A 17,677-nucleotide genomic window follows, 5' to 3' on the forward strand; every position below is an offset into this window, starting at 1 on the left:
TCAAAACACCAATTGAAAACACCTGTGGGTGTTGAGGTGGCAGTGAAAGAAACTCCCAGCCTCACAGGAGAGTTCAGTGGAGAACCCCAATGAACCCCACAGGGTCTCAGGACATACACAAACCCACCCACATGCAAATCAACACCAGAATGGCCCAATTTGCTTGTGGGGAGCAGGGCAAGTGACTGAAATATGGCAGAGAGTAGAGCAAGCACCATTGTTCCCTCTTAGACCCCTGCCCCTCATACTGTGTCGTACAACCCAGCAACTTTGGATGCCCCGCCCTGGTGAGCACCTAAGGCTCCGCCTCTCACTACATAACAGGCACATCAAGACAAAAAAAATGGCCCAAATGAAAGAACAGATCAATGCTCCAGAAATAATACAACTAAGCGAAGAAGAAATAGCCAACCTACCAGATACACAGTTCAAAACACTAGTATTCAGGATGCTCACAGAATTGGTTGAATTTGGTCGCAAATTAGATGAAAAAATGAAGGCTACAGTAAGTGAAATAAAGGAAATGTACAGGGAACCAAGAGTGATGGGAAGGAAACTGGGACTCAAATCAATGGAGTGGACCAGAAGGAGGAAAGAAACATCCAATCAGAAAAGAATGAAGAAATGACAAAACAAACAAGCAAGCAAACTATAAGCAAAGACACTCAAATAGAGAACAGGCTGACAGTGACTAGAGGGGAAAGGGGAGGGAACTTCAGGGGGAAAGGGGAAGGATTTACAGAAACTAATATAGAGGACACATGGACAAAAACTAAGGGGGGCGGAAATGGGACGGAGGTGGGGAGCACTGGGGGGGTGGGCTTGGATGGGAGTAAAACACAGAAAACTGTACTTGAACAACAATTAAATAAATATTTTTAAAAAAACGAAGAAAAAAAAGAATGAAGAAATGAGAATTCAAAAAATGAGGAGGCTTAGGAAACTCCAGGACATCTTTAAACATTCCAACATCCGAATTATAGGAGTAACAGGAGGGGAAGAGGAACAGCAACAAGTGGAAAACTTATTTGAATAAACAATAAAGGAGAACTTCCCCAGTCTGGCAAAGGAAATAGACTTCCAGGAAACCCAGGAAGCTCACACAGTCCCGAAGAAGGTGGACCCAAGGAGGAACACACCAAGGCACATCATAATTACATTAGCCAAGATGAAAATGAAGGAGAGAATCCTAGAAGCAGCAAGAGATAAGGGGACAGTCACCTACAAAGGAGTTCCCATCAGACTGTCAGCGGATTTCTCAAAAGAGACCTTACAGGCAAGCAGGGGCTGGAAAGAAGTATTCCAAGTCATGAACTCCAATGTCCTACAACCAAGATTGCTCGATCCAGCAAAGCTTTCATTTAGAATGGAAGGGCAGGTAAAGTGCTTCTCAGATAAGGTCAAGTTCAAGGAGTTCATCATCATTAAGCCCTTAGTATATGAAATATTGAGGGACTGAGAAAAAGAAGATAAAAAACATGTACAGCAAAATGACAGTGAACCTACAATTATTAACAACCACACCTAAAACAAAACCAAAAACAAACTAAGCAAACAACTAGAACAGGAACAGAACCACAGAAAGCGAGATCACATTGACAGTTATCAAGAGGGGAGTGGGAGGAGCAGAGAGGGGGAAAAGGTAGAAAATAGACAGGGGAAGGGTAAGAGTAGTATGGGAAATATAGAAGCAAAGAACTTATGAGTATGACACATGGACATGAACTAAAGGGGGGAATGTGGGTGGGAGAGGGTGTGCAGGGCGGAGGAGAGTGAAGGGGGGAAATGGACAACTGTAATAGCACCATCAATAACATATTTTTTTCAATAAAGTATATTTAAAAAATAAAATCGTGAAAAATGTTTATTAGCAACCCATTTCGTTTACTAAATTGAACTATACATTATGTAAAGTAAGGAAGACAACAACTTGGTACTTTTTTCCAAAATTTCTGTTTTCCAGGCTCGTCTTCATCATCCTAGAGTTTTCCCAAATAACTGTTGATGAGAATGGGAATAGTGCTGAACGGTCCAAGCTCTAGCATTCCTCACGGTGTAGTGAGGGAGGTAAACACATAATTTTAACACAGAATAACCATAAAATGTAGAAACATAGACTTAAAAAAACTATTTTGTAATAATTTCTGATTTACAGAAGAATTACAAAGGTAGTATAGAGGACTGTTGTATACCTGTTGTCACCCAGTTTTATTTTCCCATCATCATCTTATATAATGAAAGCACATTTTTCAGAACTAAGAAACCAGCATTGGTATATTACTATTAACTAAATGACAGACTTTATTTGGTTTTCATAAATTTTTCCATTAATATCCTGTTTTTGTTCTTGTTCTAAGATCTAATCTAGTGTTCCTTATTGCATTTATTTATTCTCCAACCTGTGGCAGTTTTTCAGTCTTTCCTAGTTTTTGTGGAAACATAGACTTCTTATATAGCATATTATATGTGCATTTTACCGATTAAATCCCCTCAATTACCTTTTCTGGAATATGCTAAAGGCACAAGCTTATTCAGTGAAAATGAGAGACATAAAACATCCAAGACAAAGCATCATAGATGAATTGTACAAGGATTGCTGGATATGCTATATTAATGCACCATGGTCACAGGAATTTTGAACAGTGCATTAAACTATGCATTGCCAATGAAGAAAAATATTAAACATATCATATGTTATAATGTAATTATTATGTGTAATTGCCTATGTTTCTAAATTATATTCCTAGCCTGTTCAAGGTAGTAATTTGAAAGTTAACATCATTCCAATAAAATATCAACGGAATGAGTTTTTTAATTATTCAAGCTGATTGTAAGATCATATGGAAAAATGAGTCAAGAAAAATAACCAGGAAATTCTGAAAAGGAAAAATAGTGGCTAGTATCTCTACCAGGTATTCAAACATTTTAAAGCTTCAAAAATAAAAAGCAAAGGGTGCTGGTACATAAATAGACCTACAAACCAATTAAACAGAAGAAAAAGTTTACATGTAGAAAAATATACAAATTTAGGATATGACACAGTCAAGAGAAAGGAATAAAAGGCTTTCAAATTGGGCACTAAATTAGAAGACGTGGCTCAGTGGATTGAGTGCCAGCCTGGGAACCAAAGTGCCATCGGTTCAATTCCCAGTCACAGCACATGCCCAGGTTATAGGTCAGGTCCCCAGTAGGTGGGCACTCAAGAGGCAACATTGATGTTTCTCTCCCTCTCTTTCTCCTTGCTTTCCCCCTCTCTAAAAATAAATAAAATCTTTTTTAAAGGCTTTCAAATTGGGAATGAAGAAGTAAAATTGTCGCTTTTTGCAAATGACATGTTTCTTTAAATAGAAAACCCTAAAAATCCACCAAAAAGTGTTAGAAACAATAAACAAATACAGGATACAAAGTAAATGTACAAAATCCATTGCATGTGGTAGCTACAGACTAGTAGTCCAATGCTTGCTACACACAATGTCTTACAGCAACCTGTGTCTGAACCCTACCCAAGTGGGCCCAGAACCAACGAAACTAGTGGTAGGTTTCAGAATACACCACAGCTTGACCCAATTAGCCACATAGGTGGTACACCCAAAGGGGGGTGTACCACTACTGGGAACAACACTACCTCAAGGGGCATCCCCTGCACAGTATCTCACACATGGTGATCAAGGTTTACCCTTATGGTCTCCAAGCTTGAAGGATTAAACCTACCCATGAAAGAGCTGACAGCATTCAAGACTCAACTATAAAATGGGGGCACACAGCCACAATAAACATTCCTGGAGCATGGAACTCCGGTGATATGAAACATTGTGCCATTGAACCCAACAAGATAATTTCATTAAAAAACCACCAAAACAAGCTTGGGAGACATAGTGTATCTACCTACCACAGAGAGAACAAGTGAGGAGACACAGAAAAAATGCCCTAAAGAATAAGAGAAATCCCCATAAAAATAATGAAAATCAATCAATGAAATGGAAGCAACCCAAATACCAGCTGAAAAATTTAAAATAATGTTTATAAGGATGCTGAAGGACCTTAGGGGAACAATGGATGATCTCAGTGAAAACTTAAACAACTAGATAATAAGCATTAAAAATGACATGGAAACCATAAACAAGAACCAGTCAGAAATGAAGCTTACAATATCTGAAATAAAGAATTCACTAGAAGGAATCAAGAGCAAGTCAGATGAATCAGAAGACTGAATCAGTGAATTAGAGGACAAGATAGCATTATCCATCTAAAGAGAAAATGAAAAAAAAAGATACTTAAGAAAAACAAGGAAAGTTTAAGGGACCTCTGGGACAACATCAAGCATAAGAACATCTGCATCGTAGGGGTACAAGAAGGACAACAGAGTGAGGAAGCGATAGAGAACCTGTTGGAAGAAATGATGGCAGAAAATTTCTCTAACATGGTGAAGGAAGAAGTGACACAAGTTTAGGAAGTATAGAGAGTCCCAATCAGGATGAGCCCAAAGAGCCCTGGCTGTGTGGCTCAGTGGATTGAGTGCTGGCCTGTGAACCAAAGGGTTGCTGTTTCGATTCCCAGTCAGGGCATATGCCTGGGTTGTGGGCCAGGTCAGGGCCCCAGTGAGGAGCGCACAAGAGGCACCCACACATTGATGCTTCTCTCCCTCACTTTCTCCCTCCCTTCCCCTCTATCTAAAATAAATAAATAAAATTTTAAAAAAGAAAATTAAAAAAATTAGCCCCCCCAAACCCACATCAAGACACATCATAATTAAAATGGCAAAGGTAAAGACAAAGAGAGAGTCTTAAAGGCAGTAAGAGAGAGACAGTTATTTATAAGGGAGATCCCATAAGACTTTCAGCTGATTTCTCATCAGAAACAATTCAGGTGAGAAGAAATGAACTTGAAGTATTAAAAGTGATGAAAAGTAAGAATATGCAACCAAGATGACCGGCAAGACTGTCATTTAAAATTAAAGGCAAAAAAAAAAAAGAACTTCCCAGAAGAAGAAAAAGGCTAAAGGAGTACATTACCACCAATCCAGCACTGCAGGAAATATTAAAGGACTTGCTTTAAGAAGAAGAAGAAATAAAAAGATGAACATAAGTATAATAAAATGGAAATAAATAAATACATTTCTATACCAATCTTAAATGTAAATGGATTAAACGCCCCAATAAAAGGACACATAGTAGCTAAATGGATAAGAAAACATAGCCTATATATATGTTTACATATATATAGGCTATGTATATGTTTACATATATATAGGCTATAAACATAGCCTATATATACAATACTGTCTACAGGAGACTTACCTCAGGACAAAAGCTTAACTCAGGCTGAAAATAAAGGGATGGAGGAAAATTTCCATGAAAATGGAAATAAAAAAATTGGGGGTAGTAATACTTATAACCAAGAAAACAGACTTCAAAACAAAGGCCAGTCACTACATAATACTAAAGGAATCAATCCAACAAGAGGATATAACCCTTTTGTTGAGTGTAAACAAGATGCAAACATCTCAAAAACAAGGATGTAAACAGATATGCACCCAATATATAAGCACCTAAATATATAAAAAGATCTTAGTGGACTTTGAGAGATCAACAACAATACAGTCATAGTAGGGAAGTTTAACAGCTCACTGTCATCAATGGATAGATGTTCTAGGAAAAAAATCAATAAGAAAATAGTCACATTAAATGATACACTAGATCTAATGGATTTAATTGGTATTTACAGAATATTTCATTCCAAGCAGCAGAATATACATTATTCTCAAGTGCGTAAGGGTCATTCTCAAAGATAGACCACATGTTAGGACGCAAAATAAGTCACAAAAAGGTCAGGGAGATTGAAGTCATATGAAGCAACTTCTTGGCTCACAATGGCATAAAATTAGAAATCAACCTCAATAAAAAGACTCAAAAGCATTGAAATACATGGAGGCTAAATAGCATGTTATTAAATAATGAATGGGTTATCAATAAGATCAAGGAAGAAATCAAAAATTACCTGGAAAAAAATGAAAATACACACAACAACCCTACATCTATGGGACACAGTGAAAGCAGTCCTTAAAAGGGATTTTCATTAGTGCTATAGGCCTACCTCAAGAAGCAAGAAAAATCTCAAATAAACAATCTAACCCTATGCCTAAAAGAACTACAAAAACAAAAACAAACACAGCCTAGAGTAAGTAAGGGGAAGGAAATAATCAAGATCAGCGTGGAAATAAATGGCATAGAGACTAAAATAAATACAAAAGATCAATGAAACTAGGAGCTGGTTCTTTTTTGAAAAAATAAACAAGATTAACAAACCTTTAAACAGACTCATCAAGAAAAAAGAGAGAGGACACAAATAAGTAAAATAAGAAATGAAACAGAAATAACAACTGATATCACAGAAATACAAGGGATGGCATGAAAATATTATAAACAACCATATGCCAACAAATGAACAACGTGGGCAAAATGGATAATGTCTAGAAACATACAATCATCCAAAACTGAACAAGGAAGGATTTTAAAAACCTGAATAAGCTGATAACAACTAATGAAATTAAAGCAATATTCAAAAAACTCCCCACAAACAAAATCTTGGACTGGATGGCTTCGCAGGCAAATTTTACCAATCATTCAAAGAACTAACATCTATCCTTCTCAACCTATTCCAAAAAATTCAAGAGAAAGGAAGGCTTCCAAGTTATTTCTAAGAACCCAACATTATCCTCATTCCAAAACCAGACAGACACTAAAAAGAAATAAAGTTATAAGGCAATATCCCTGATAAACAAAGATGCTATAATCCTCAACAAAATATTAGCAAATCAGGCATAGCAATACATTAAAAAAGACCATACACCATAATCAGGCGTGGTTTATCCTGGGGATGCAAGGTTGGTACAATAGTTACAAATCAATGAATGTAATACATCACATAAACAAAATAAAAGATAAAAATCACATGATCATATCACTGGATGCAGAAAGAGCGTTCAATTAAATCCAGTATCCATTTATGATTAAAAAAAAAAACCCTCACCAAAGTGGGAATAGAGGGGATGTACCTTAACGTAATAAAAACCATATATAAAAAATTTACAGCTAAAATCATACACAATGGACAAAAGCTAAAAGCTCTTAAGTTCAGGAACAAGACAAGAATGTCCACTTTCACCACTTTTATTCAATATAATACTGGAAGCCCTAGCCACAACGATCGAACAAGAAGGAAAAAATAAATAAAAAGCATCCAAATTGTAACAGAGGAAGTAAAACTATCATTATTCACAGATGACATAATATTGTACATAGAAAACCCTATAGGCTCCACCAAAAAACTATTAGACCTAATAAGTGAAGTCAGCAAAGTAGCAGAATACAAAATCCATACTCAGAAATTGATGGCATTTTTATACACCAATAATGAGCTATCAGAAAGAGAAACTAAGAAAACAGTCCCACTTATTATTGTAACAAAATAAATAAATAAATAAGGCACCTGGGAAAAATTTAACCAAGGAGGTAAAAGACCTGTACTTGGAAGACTCTAGAACATTGAAGAAAAATTGAGGAAGATACAAATACGTGGAGGCATATACCATGTTTATGTATTATAAGAATTAACATCATTAAAATGTCTGTAGTCCTGAAAGCAATCTGTAGATTCAATGCAATTCCTTTTGAAATGCCAATGGCATATTTCATAGATCTAGAGCAAACATTTCAAAAATTTATGTTCAACCAGAAAAGAAACTGAATAGCCTCAGCAATCTTGACACAGCAGAACAAAGTAGGAGGGATCACAATACTACTTGATATCATGCTATAGTACAAGGCCACTGTAATCAAAACAGCCTGGTACTGTCGTAGGAACAGGCATATAGATCAAGGGAACACAACAGAGAGCCCAGAAATAAACTCAAGCCTTTGTGTTCAGTTAACGTTTGACAAAGTAGGCAAGAGCGTACAATGGAGCAAAGACAGTCTGTTCAATAAATGGTGTTTCGAAAACTAGACTGGCAGATGCAAAAACATGAAGCTAGACCACCAACTTAGACCACGCACAAGAATAAACCCAAAATGTATAAAAGACTTAAATGTAAGTTGTAAAGCCAGAAAAATCCTAGGAGAAAACATAGACAGTAAAGTGTCAGATATCTCACCTAGCAATATTTTTGCTGATGTATCTCCTAGAACAAGGGAAACAAAGGAAAAAATAAACAAATGGGACCACACCAAATTAAAAAGTTTCTAGACAACAAAAGAAAACATCAACAAAATGAAAAGGCAACCCACTGTATGGGAGAACATATTTGCCAATGATACATAGGACAAGGGTTTAATTTCCAAAATATATGAAGAACTTATACAACTCAACACCAGGAAGACAAACAATCCAATTAAAAAAATAGCAAAGGACCTGAATAGACACTTCTGCAAAGAGCCCAAACAGATGGGCAATAGACATATGAAAAAAAATGCTCAACATCACTAATCATCAGAGAGATGAAAATTAAAACCACAATGTGATATCATATCACATCTGCCAGAATGGCTATCATCAATTAATGAACAAACAACAGACGTTGGAGAGGATGTGGAGAAAAGGGGGCCCTAATACACTGTTGGTGGGAATGTAGACTGGTGCAGCCACTGCGAAAAACAGTATGGAATTTCCTTAAAAAATTAAATGGAACTGCCTTTTGACCAAGGGATTCCACTTCTGGCAATATATCCTAGGAATCCTGAAACCCCAATACAAAAGCATATATGCACCCATATGTTCATAGCAGCGTAATTTACAATAGCCAAGGTCAGGTAACAGCCTAAGTGCCCATCGATAGGTGAGTGGATAAAAACTCTGTGGTATATTTACACAGTGTAATACTAGACGGCAGTAAAAAAGAAGGAATTTTTATCTTTTGTAACAGCATGGATGGCCTGGAGACTATTAGGATAAGTGAAATAAACCAGTCAGCTAAAGACAGATATTGTATGATCTCATTTATATGTGTGATCTAATGAACAAAATAAACTTACTAACAAAAGAGAAACAGAAATATGAATAGATATATGGAACAGACTGACAGCTGCCAAAGGGGAAGGAGACTGGATGAAAGAAAATGAAGGAATTAAAAAAAATAAAAATAAATAAAAAACAAAAAATAATTAAATTAAAAAAAATAAAAAAAGAAAATGAAGGAATTAGCCAAAGAGCGTACATGCGTTACCATGGACTCAGATAACAGTGTGGCGATCATCTGAGGGAATAGGGAGGCTGGGTGGAGGAGGGCAAAGGGGGGAAAAGCAGGGACAAATGTAATAGCATAAACAATAAAATACAATTAAAAAAGAAAAAGACACCATAAATAATGTTAATAGACAAATCAATTATGGGAAAATGTGCAATATCCTTCTAGATATCTGTTTCCAAAGTTAAAATCCAAGTTCTTCCTTAGGTGGCAGCCATTGCAGGACATGAGGATCCAGTGCAGTGGGAAATTCACCAGGACTGGGTGAATCAGAATGAACTGAGTTCATCAGCAGCAGCATGAAGTAAACCACGGACTTCCTCAAGTCGTTCGATATATTTTGTCATTCAAGACTCGCAACACTAAATGAGAAATTAACAGTGTTTGAACAGAGAATAGAGTACATTGAAGCATGGGTGACAAAAGGTGAGATCTTCACCTAGAAATTTGCCAGTCTGCTGCTGGGAAGTTGCTTTACAGAACATAGGCCTACATGGGAAAGGTTCCCACCAGCCTTCAACCCCTTCCTCTTTATTCTTGCTTTTCTTTCTTTAAAAATGAGACCTTTGGGCTCTGCCACGTACATCTGACAATGGGAAAGGGCATGTGGGGAGAAGTCCAGGAGAATTCTTGAAAAAATTAGGCATTTTACCTTTTCAGTAACATTTTATAGAATTACTTGTCAATGTATTTGAGGCACTCAGAGCCAAAAGCTTGGGATTCTTTGTTAAGGTCCTCCCCATTTCTACCTCTCTCTCTCACAACAACTTTCCTCACACCTCTCATTGATTCTGCGTTGAGTCTATAAACAGTCTTTGTCTCCTCTCCACCTTTGTTGGGGGATAATACACAGTCCTGGTTGAGACACTCATGCCCTGGCAAGGTGGCTGCCAGAGCATGTTGTTGCTAACCCAGCAATTTTTTTGTCTTTCTGGGGAGATCAAGGTCAGGCCCCCACTGGGCTTAAAGGGACATTTTCAGAGCTTTTTTTCCTGTCACTTGAGGTATCTGCCTCTGATATTTCCCTAATAAACTCCTCAACTTAAAAAAAAAATTTAATCCAGAATATATAACTTTTAAAAATTCCTATAAGTGAATAATTAAAAAGCTCAATAGAGAAATAACTAAATATTAACCAGAAGAAATGAAATAAATAAACATAATATAATAAAATATCAATTAAATAAAATAAACATAAAAAGATACTCAATGACAGTATTCAAGTAAATGAAACAAAGGAACATACATTTTGCACCTATCAGTTTGCTTAAAATTAAACTTCAATAACATCAAATATTTATAAGGATGGATGGAATGAGATGTTCTATAAGTACTGGTTGACGCAGATAATTTATTTTTATTTCTCAAGATTATTTATTTATTTATTTATTTATTTATTTTTAGAGAGAGGGGAGAAAGAGAGGAAGGGTATCACTGGTCAGTTGCCTCTTTCATGCCCCTCTTTCAGCTGGGGACCTGGTCCACAACCCTGGTATGTGCCCTGAGCAAGAATTAACCCAGTGACCTTTTGGATTCAAAGGCCAACAGTGTTCAATCCACTGAGCCAAATCAGCCAGAGCTGGTGCAGATAATTTAAATGGCTTTGTCACTTAAATACTTATATTGAAATTGTAAATTCCTATTTCCAACACACATGTGTGCATTCACAAGACATATCTGTATGTTCACTAAAGTACTGTTTTCAAGAGTTCTAACCTGGAGAGAAACTGAATGCTCATCAATAGAGAAACACAAACCATGACATATAAGGCAGATCTCTGTGTAATAACATGACTAGATCTCCATGACATAATTTTGGTTGAATAAGGCAATCTGCAAAATAGTAGGTACAGTATAATACTGTTTATATTTAAATAATCCACAGAAAACAATATTTTAAATGCACTTCCGCATACACACACATATGTCCATAGGGAAAAATCTGGAAGGCTACAAACTAATCCCATTACAATGGTTACCTTCGGGAAAGGAGATAAAGGAGATTGATTGTGGGTGGTAGACACAGGTAACATTTTACCTTTTTCATGGAGAATGTTTTCATATGTTACCTATATAATATTTTTTAAAAATTACAGTGAATGGGAAATAATGAAAAGGAAATAGTTGATTAACTATTTGTTCAAGAAAATTGATAATAAAATATTTATTACAGTAGTTCCCCCACGCCCTTCTCCACATTCTCCCTTTCTGGGGTTTCAGTTTCCCATGGTAAACCACAGCCTGAAAAATATTAAATGGAAAATTTCAGAAGTAAACAATCCATAGATTTTATATCATTTGCCACTCTGAGCAGCCTGATGAAATTTCAGGTAGTCCTCCTTGGTCTCTCCCAAGTCTTGAGTCATCCCTTTGTCCAGTGTATCCATGCTGTTTATGCTACTCACCCATTAGTCTCTTAGTAGCCATTTTTGTTATCAGATCAACTGTCACACTATCACAGTGCTTGTATTCAAGTAACCTTTATTTTATTAAATAATGGCCCCAAAGCCATTCACATACATTTTGTTCCACTATGTTTTATATTTCTTTTATTTTATTAGTAATTATTGCTGTTAATCTCTTCCTGTGCCTGATTTATAAATTAAACTTTATCATAGTATATAAAAATAACACAGCATATCAGGGTTTGGTACTACCTGTGGTTTCGTGCATCCACTGGGGACTTAGAATGTATCCCCTATGGTTAATATGGGACTACTGTATTAATTAATAATTAGAGAATAGCTAAGCAAACTGTAAGACATCTAGAAAAAAGATTAGTGTAGACAGTAACATAAAATGTAAAACTATAGAAAATATAAAGTGTAAAGTTTACAATTTTTTTATTTTTGAAAATTAGTAATTAAAACTTCCAAGAGAGAAATAATCAAATATTCCCAGGAACTTTGAAATAAAATTTTACCCGCATTAACCTATAAAATAATGTACAATGAATCAGATGGAAAAATCACCCTCAAGAAACATAATGGCCTCTAGACAGGTAAGACTTGAATATAACTTGGTTCACAATTTTGACATATCTAAAGAAAGAATGTGTCAGTGATCTATGGACGTGTAGAAAAGGGAGAGTCAGTGAAGCTAACATGGACAAAGCAGAGTTATTTAGTTACTTAATCCTCATGTGCCTTCATCTCTAAAAGGGGGTTAATAATAGTGTTCTATTTACCTCATAGGGTTATTGTATAAAATAAAATAGCACTTGGAAAAGAGTTAGGCTTATGTATTATTAGAGTTAGGAACGTGGTGGTTAGGCTAACAAATTGTCACAGTTCTATTTCTCATTATCGGCCAGCATCCTGGTTTTCACATATCAGTCTCTTATGTGGGAATTGGCATGAGTCAACCTCCTGAGTTTGACCAGTGCTGGGACCCCAAGGAGATCAAGTTTCTGAGACTGCATGACTGAAGTTGAAAACACCAAGGTAATGCCATCTAGAAAGGGCTCTTGATAGTCAGTCAGTTACCTTTCTTTGTGACACTCTACTTTTGGCATTCCTAATGTACTTATATTTCTACATAACTTTGGGATGGTGGTCTGTGCAGAGGAATAAGAGGACTAGAAAAAATAAACTAAAATATTAACAGGTTGTTTGTGTATGGAAGAATTATGAGTGATCTTTTCTATACTTTCCAAGTTTTCTTTAGTGACCATATATATATTACTTCAATATTTTAAAAACACTTCAAAATTACAGGCTGAGGCTACAGGCTGAGGGAGAGATGTCAGGGAGTTAAGGGCAGAACAGGGTTGGGGAACTGTTCTTACCTTCAAAATGAACTAGCGTGTCATGGAAGGACTTTTTCTACCCCTGTGCGTGCACCAGGGCCTTGAAGTGGCTAGTTATGTACCAGCCACAGCATTTGCATAGCTAATGGCTGCACTGGAAAGCATTTCCTTGAGAATCCTAAGTGTATCACCATGTCTAACTATGCTAGGGAGCATTCCAATTTCCTCCTTTCTCACCGTCAACATTAGCAAATATTTATTTGCTCCTCCAAGGTGGCTGACTTTATGCTAATTTGGGAGCTGGTGAGGGTGGGAGTTGAAACTGAGTAAGCTTAGAAGACAGACTAAATTTAGAGTAATAAAACGGTAAACAAAAATGCAAAATCACTGTGGCCTGAGTGAGGTGGCTAGGGAAGGCGTAGAATCACAGATTATTGAAGCTGGGTCTTGAAAGGTCTAATTCTCTTAACCTCGCGACTGAGAGCAAGCGGTATTTAAACCGAGCCTGGAAAGACCTGCAGGGTTTCTGGATGAGCGGTGATCAAGAGGTGGGGGTGAGGGCGGTAAAAGCAGGGAGCAAAAGCCCCGGGGGTCGTAATATTCCGGCCGGTGAGCAGTGATCAGTGCTACCTGCAGGGTTCTTTTCACCCCTTTTCACCCTTTTTTTTTCCAGCTGAGTCTTTCTTGCTTCGGCCTTGTGACTTCCCTGTGCACGAGGGAGCCTTCCCGAGCACCTACAAAACCTTTCAGCTCCTCGCCCACCAAGGCCGTCCTGAGGCACCAGTCTCTACGCCACCCCAGCCCGGATTCCCGCAGAGTCACCAACTTCCTCAAAGCGCACTACTGTACCCGCCTTCCCATGGCCGCCCCGATTCAACAGTTTCTACGGAAATAAAGTACTTGAGGGAGTTCTTTTGCGTTTGGTTTGGATCGGAGTGACAGATGTTTAATCTGTGCCTTTAGTCTAAAGTATAAAATACAGTAAAGACCCGTTAATTACCATTCTGGAAATTCCAATTCTTTAGGCCCTGAACGCAAACATGCACCTTTCTTTTTAGGTTTGAAGTCCTTATGGGCTTCCTAAAAACCACTTCAGCAGAAGAAACCAAAAGAAACAGCCTCATCATCATCCTGACTGCACAGCGAGTGTGGAAAACTGAAATACTCATTCGAGGCGTCAAAAATAAACCTCTGAAAGCACATTGCCTACGGTGACACATTCTCCGCCTCGGGGCGGGAGGGGGCTCAGAGGACGGGCGCGGGCGGGGCGAGGCGGACACGAGGCCCAGGGGAACTGCGCGCAGCTGCCAGGACCCCGGGCGACCGCCCCGCCTCCCGCTTGTGGCTCCTCTGGCAAGGTGGAGGCGGCGCTGTGGAGGGCCTCGGGGTGAGGCTGTGGGCGCGTCGTCTCCGGGAGTTGAGCGAAGGCTGCTTGAGCCACACGCTGAGGACGGAAGAGTGTAAAGCTGGGAGAAACCGCCCTCGGGAGTCTTGGGCGCACGGGCTTGTGGTGGGTTCCAGGGGCCGCCGTGGCCGAGGCGGCTGGCCGGAGGCCTGAGCATTGGGAGTGTCCTGCCGGGGCCTGGCACTCGGGCTTCCCACGGAGAGGGTGCAGCTGCGTGGGAGTCACCTTTCTTAGAGGACCGAAAGCCCCTGCGGCACCCGGGCTGTTTCTCTGAGGGTATTGGAGTCCTGACGCGATGAGGAGCCGGAGTAACTCAGGGGTCCGGCTGGATGGCTACGCCAGGCTGGTGCATCAGACAATCCTGTGCCATCAGGTAAATTAAGGTCGCCTGTAATCAACGAGGATGTGTGCAGTGGGAAAGAGACTCTGGGTGAACCTGTGTGTGTGTGTGTGTGTGTGTGTGTGTGTGTGTAGCAGGTTCTCCTGTCCCCTAGTTGGAGGTCATGCACTCTTAGCCACAGGCCCTGTGTCATGGCTTCTGAGCCCCCTGCCTGCAACCACAACTGGGTTCCAGGGCACAGAGTTGAAAGATGTGTTGAAGTTTATTGACAACCCTCCCCAGGTTTGGGCGTCATCCATCTCCTTCCCCTCCTGCCAGAGAAAACAAGGGAATGTTTAGCTATCTCAAGACTATACTAGTGTGAAAATCTGAGGTACCTTGTATATACTGTTAATTATATTTTAAATATTTCTTTAATGTTGGTTTATCATTGGTAGCTCATTCTAACTGAAAAGTTAAAACACTGTCTTTCTTTTAATAATACACACACCTCAGAGGTCTAAGTCTTCAGACAGCTCTTTCCTCTTGTTCAAGATAACATTTGCTTGCACTTGGTCAGAGGAAGAGGTGGTTAAGACTCAGGACTGGGGACGTAGAAATAAGATCAAAGTCCCTAAGTATCCCATTTGATAGAGTGCTTCGTAACATTAACATCCTGTGGTTACCTGCCTGTCCTCTTCTTCTTGGCCTTGCAGAATCCAGTGACTGGCTTGCTTCCAGCCAGCTATGATCAGAAAGATGCCTGGGTCCGGGATAACGTGTATAGCATCTTGGCTGTGTGGGGTTTGGGCCTGGCCTATCGGAAGAATGCAGACCGAGATGAGGATAAGGCAAAGGCTTATGAATTGGAGCAGGTACTCAAAAGAAGAATAGAAACACATCTGGAGCTCTGTGGTGGTGTGTTGGGTTGGGTTTGTGTGTTGGGGGGGAGATTGAAGGGAACATAGCCTAGCCCATATGAGTTCAGAGAATTGTATTTTGTCTTTTTTCCCACCTTCCTAAAAATTATTCCAAAATCATTTCTGTATTGTACTGATTTTTTTTTTGTAGTGGAAACTTGAGACTTGCTGATTCTGGGAAAGTAGGTACAGTCTGTTCTGTTACAGTGGAAAATACTATCCTGGAATCTTTGCTAAACTATCCCTCTTTATAAGTAAATGTATTTTGCAGTATCCAACATACTTCTCATTGAGAAGAATGTTTGGTGGCAGGTATATACCATTTTACTTCTTTTTTGAAAATGATAGTGGTATTTGTTTTGTGGTAACTGATACAAACTGGCAGACCTTCCCAATTAGACACAAGCAAAGACTGCTTATTTGTTGATTTTTATACCTGTGGCCACTGTTGCAGAGCCTATTCCTCCTCCCTCATCCGCAGCAAAGTAAGGTCAGAGTCAACAGAGGCCTTTAAACCAACTTTTAAGGCCCTTCCCCTCTGTAAAGAAGCATCCTTTCTAAAACTGCTTAAACACAGGGTGCTTTGTCCTTTTGAATAACCAAGAAAACAATATTCTGGGCTAGGGGGACTCTTAGTGGTGAGATACTCTGCTGTCAGTTGTAAGATATATTTGAATTCTTTTCCATGGTGGTTAAGATTCTCTCCATACCAGCCACTTTTTCAAGTGGTACTCCTCAGACTCAGGCAATTCTAGCTTCAGTATTCATCCATAAATCAGAATATTGAGATTGGTTATTTTTTAAGGGCACCACAATGTTATGGGTTGCAGTCCTTGGCAATGGGGAACTTTCATCGTGTTGTCCTCTGCAATAGTAGGCATTTGTTATTCTTTCAAGCTATTGTTGAGAAGTGCTTAGGCCCATCACAGAATAAGGTTATCGGAGTTTTTGCTTTAGCCCAGGAAGTACAGATCAGTATTTTTATGTCTTATATAAATAATGCATAACCATTGTATGAACTTGGAAAATTTAGAGGAGTGTTAAAAATCACCTGTAATACTATTCCCTACCACCACCACCCAAATCCTACATACTACTTACTATAATGCTTTGCTATTTTGATCTCAGTATTTTATTCATTTTGCTAGCAATTAATATCAGTGGCATAAGAATTCCATACGTGGTACAATTTGACCATTTTTTCCAATACTATTAGGAGAAATCTAATGTGTCCTTATTGACCAATCATTCTGCAGAGTTGACATTTTTCATTACGTGCCTCAGGTAGAAAGCTCGCCTTTCACAGAGCAAGGGGGAAATTTTAGGGAAACATTGAATTGTTCATTCTAAAATTGTAATGCTCCATTAAATAATTTTTTTACACAACCCCCCAAATCGTTCCTGTATTGTACTGGTTTGGTATTTTTCATACCACCTCAATAATAACTTTGTCTCAAGAACATTATGGCTATAGGAAACATCTTCAAAGAAGAAACGTTTCTCTGGCAATTCTAAAATTTTAATTGTTTTCTCAAACCTGACTCAAGAGTTAATTCAGAGCAATGATCATAAAACCATCTCTGCAAAGGGCTAGATAGTAAATATTTTTGGCATTGTGGGTCACATGAAGTATCTGTCTAACTGCTTAGGTCTTCCACTAATGCATAAAAGTAGCCAGAGACAATACATAAGTGAATGAGCATGGATATGTTCCAATAGGCATTATTTACAAAAATAGGTAGTGAACTGTATTTATCTCTAATCTACATGAGTAGTTATAACCTCTGGCTGTACAATAGAATCTCTTAGGAATCTTTTTAAGCAATATCCTTACTGAAGCCCACTCTAGAACAATTTAGATAAATTTCTTAAAGTGGAGCACTGGGGACATGAATATTTTTAATAAGCTACTCAGGTTATTCTAAAGTACAGCCAGATACAATACCACTGATCTGTGGGCAATAAATAAGCATAGATTAAATCCAATGATCCATGGAATAAATTCCCACTTACTATCGATTTAAAACAGATTTTCCCATTACTC

At 38.4% G+C, this 17,677-nt stretch overlaps 1 protein-coding gene and 1 pseudogene across 2 annotated transcripts in view; both read left to right on the forward strand.

Annotated features, from left to right (window-relative positions):
- Positions 1-3,471: 3,471 nt before the first annotated feature.
- Positions 3,472-9,765, forward strand: LOC118995087 (protein BRICK1-like; annotated as a pseudogene).
- Positions 9,766-14,331: 4,566 nt separating this feature from the next.
- The window catches only part of PHKA1 (phosphorylase kinase regulatory subunit alpha 1), a 174,126-nt gene continuing 170,780 nt past the window's right edge, over positions 14,332-17,677 (forward strand). For both annotated transcript variants that reach the window (XM_037057663.1, XM_037057673.1), the window contains exons 1-2: positions 14,332-14,767; positions 15,430-15,588. In XM_037057663.1, coding sequence (XP_036913558.1) covers positions 14,690-14,767; positions 15,430-15,588 — 237 coding nt within the window. In that variant the 5' untranslated portion in view covers positions 14,332-14,689. The remainder of the gene's footprint in view (positions 14,768-15,429; positions 15,589-17,677) is intronic.

Source organism: Sturnira hondurensis, unplaced genomic scaffold, assembly GCF_014824575.4.
Source record: "Sturnira hondurensis isolate 20B ecotype Veracruz unplaced genomic scaffold, ASM1482457v3 Scaffold0000982, whole genome shotgun sequence".
NCBI classification, from domain to species: domain Eukaryota; kingdom Metazoa; phylum Chordata; class Mammalia; order Chiroptera; family Phyllostomidae; genus Sturnira; species Sturnira hondurensis.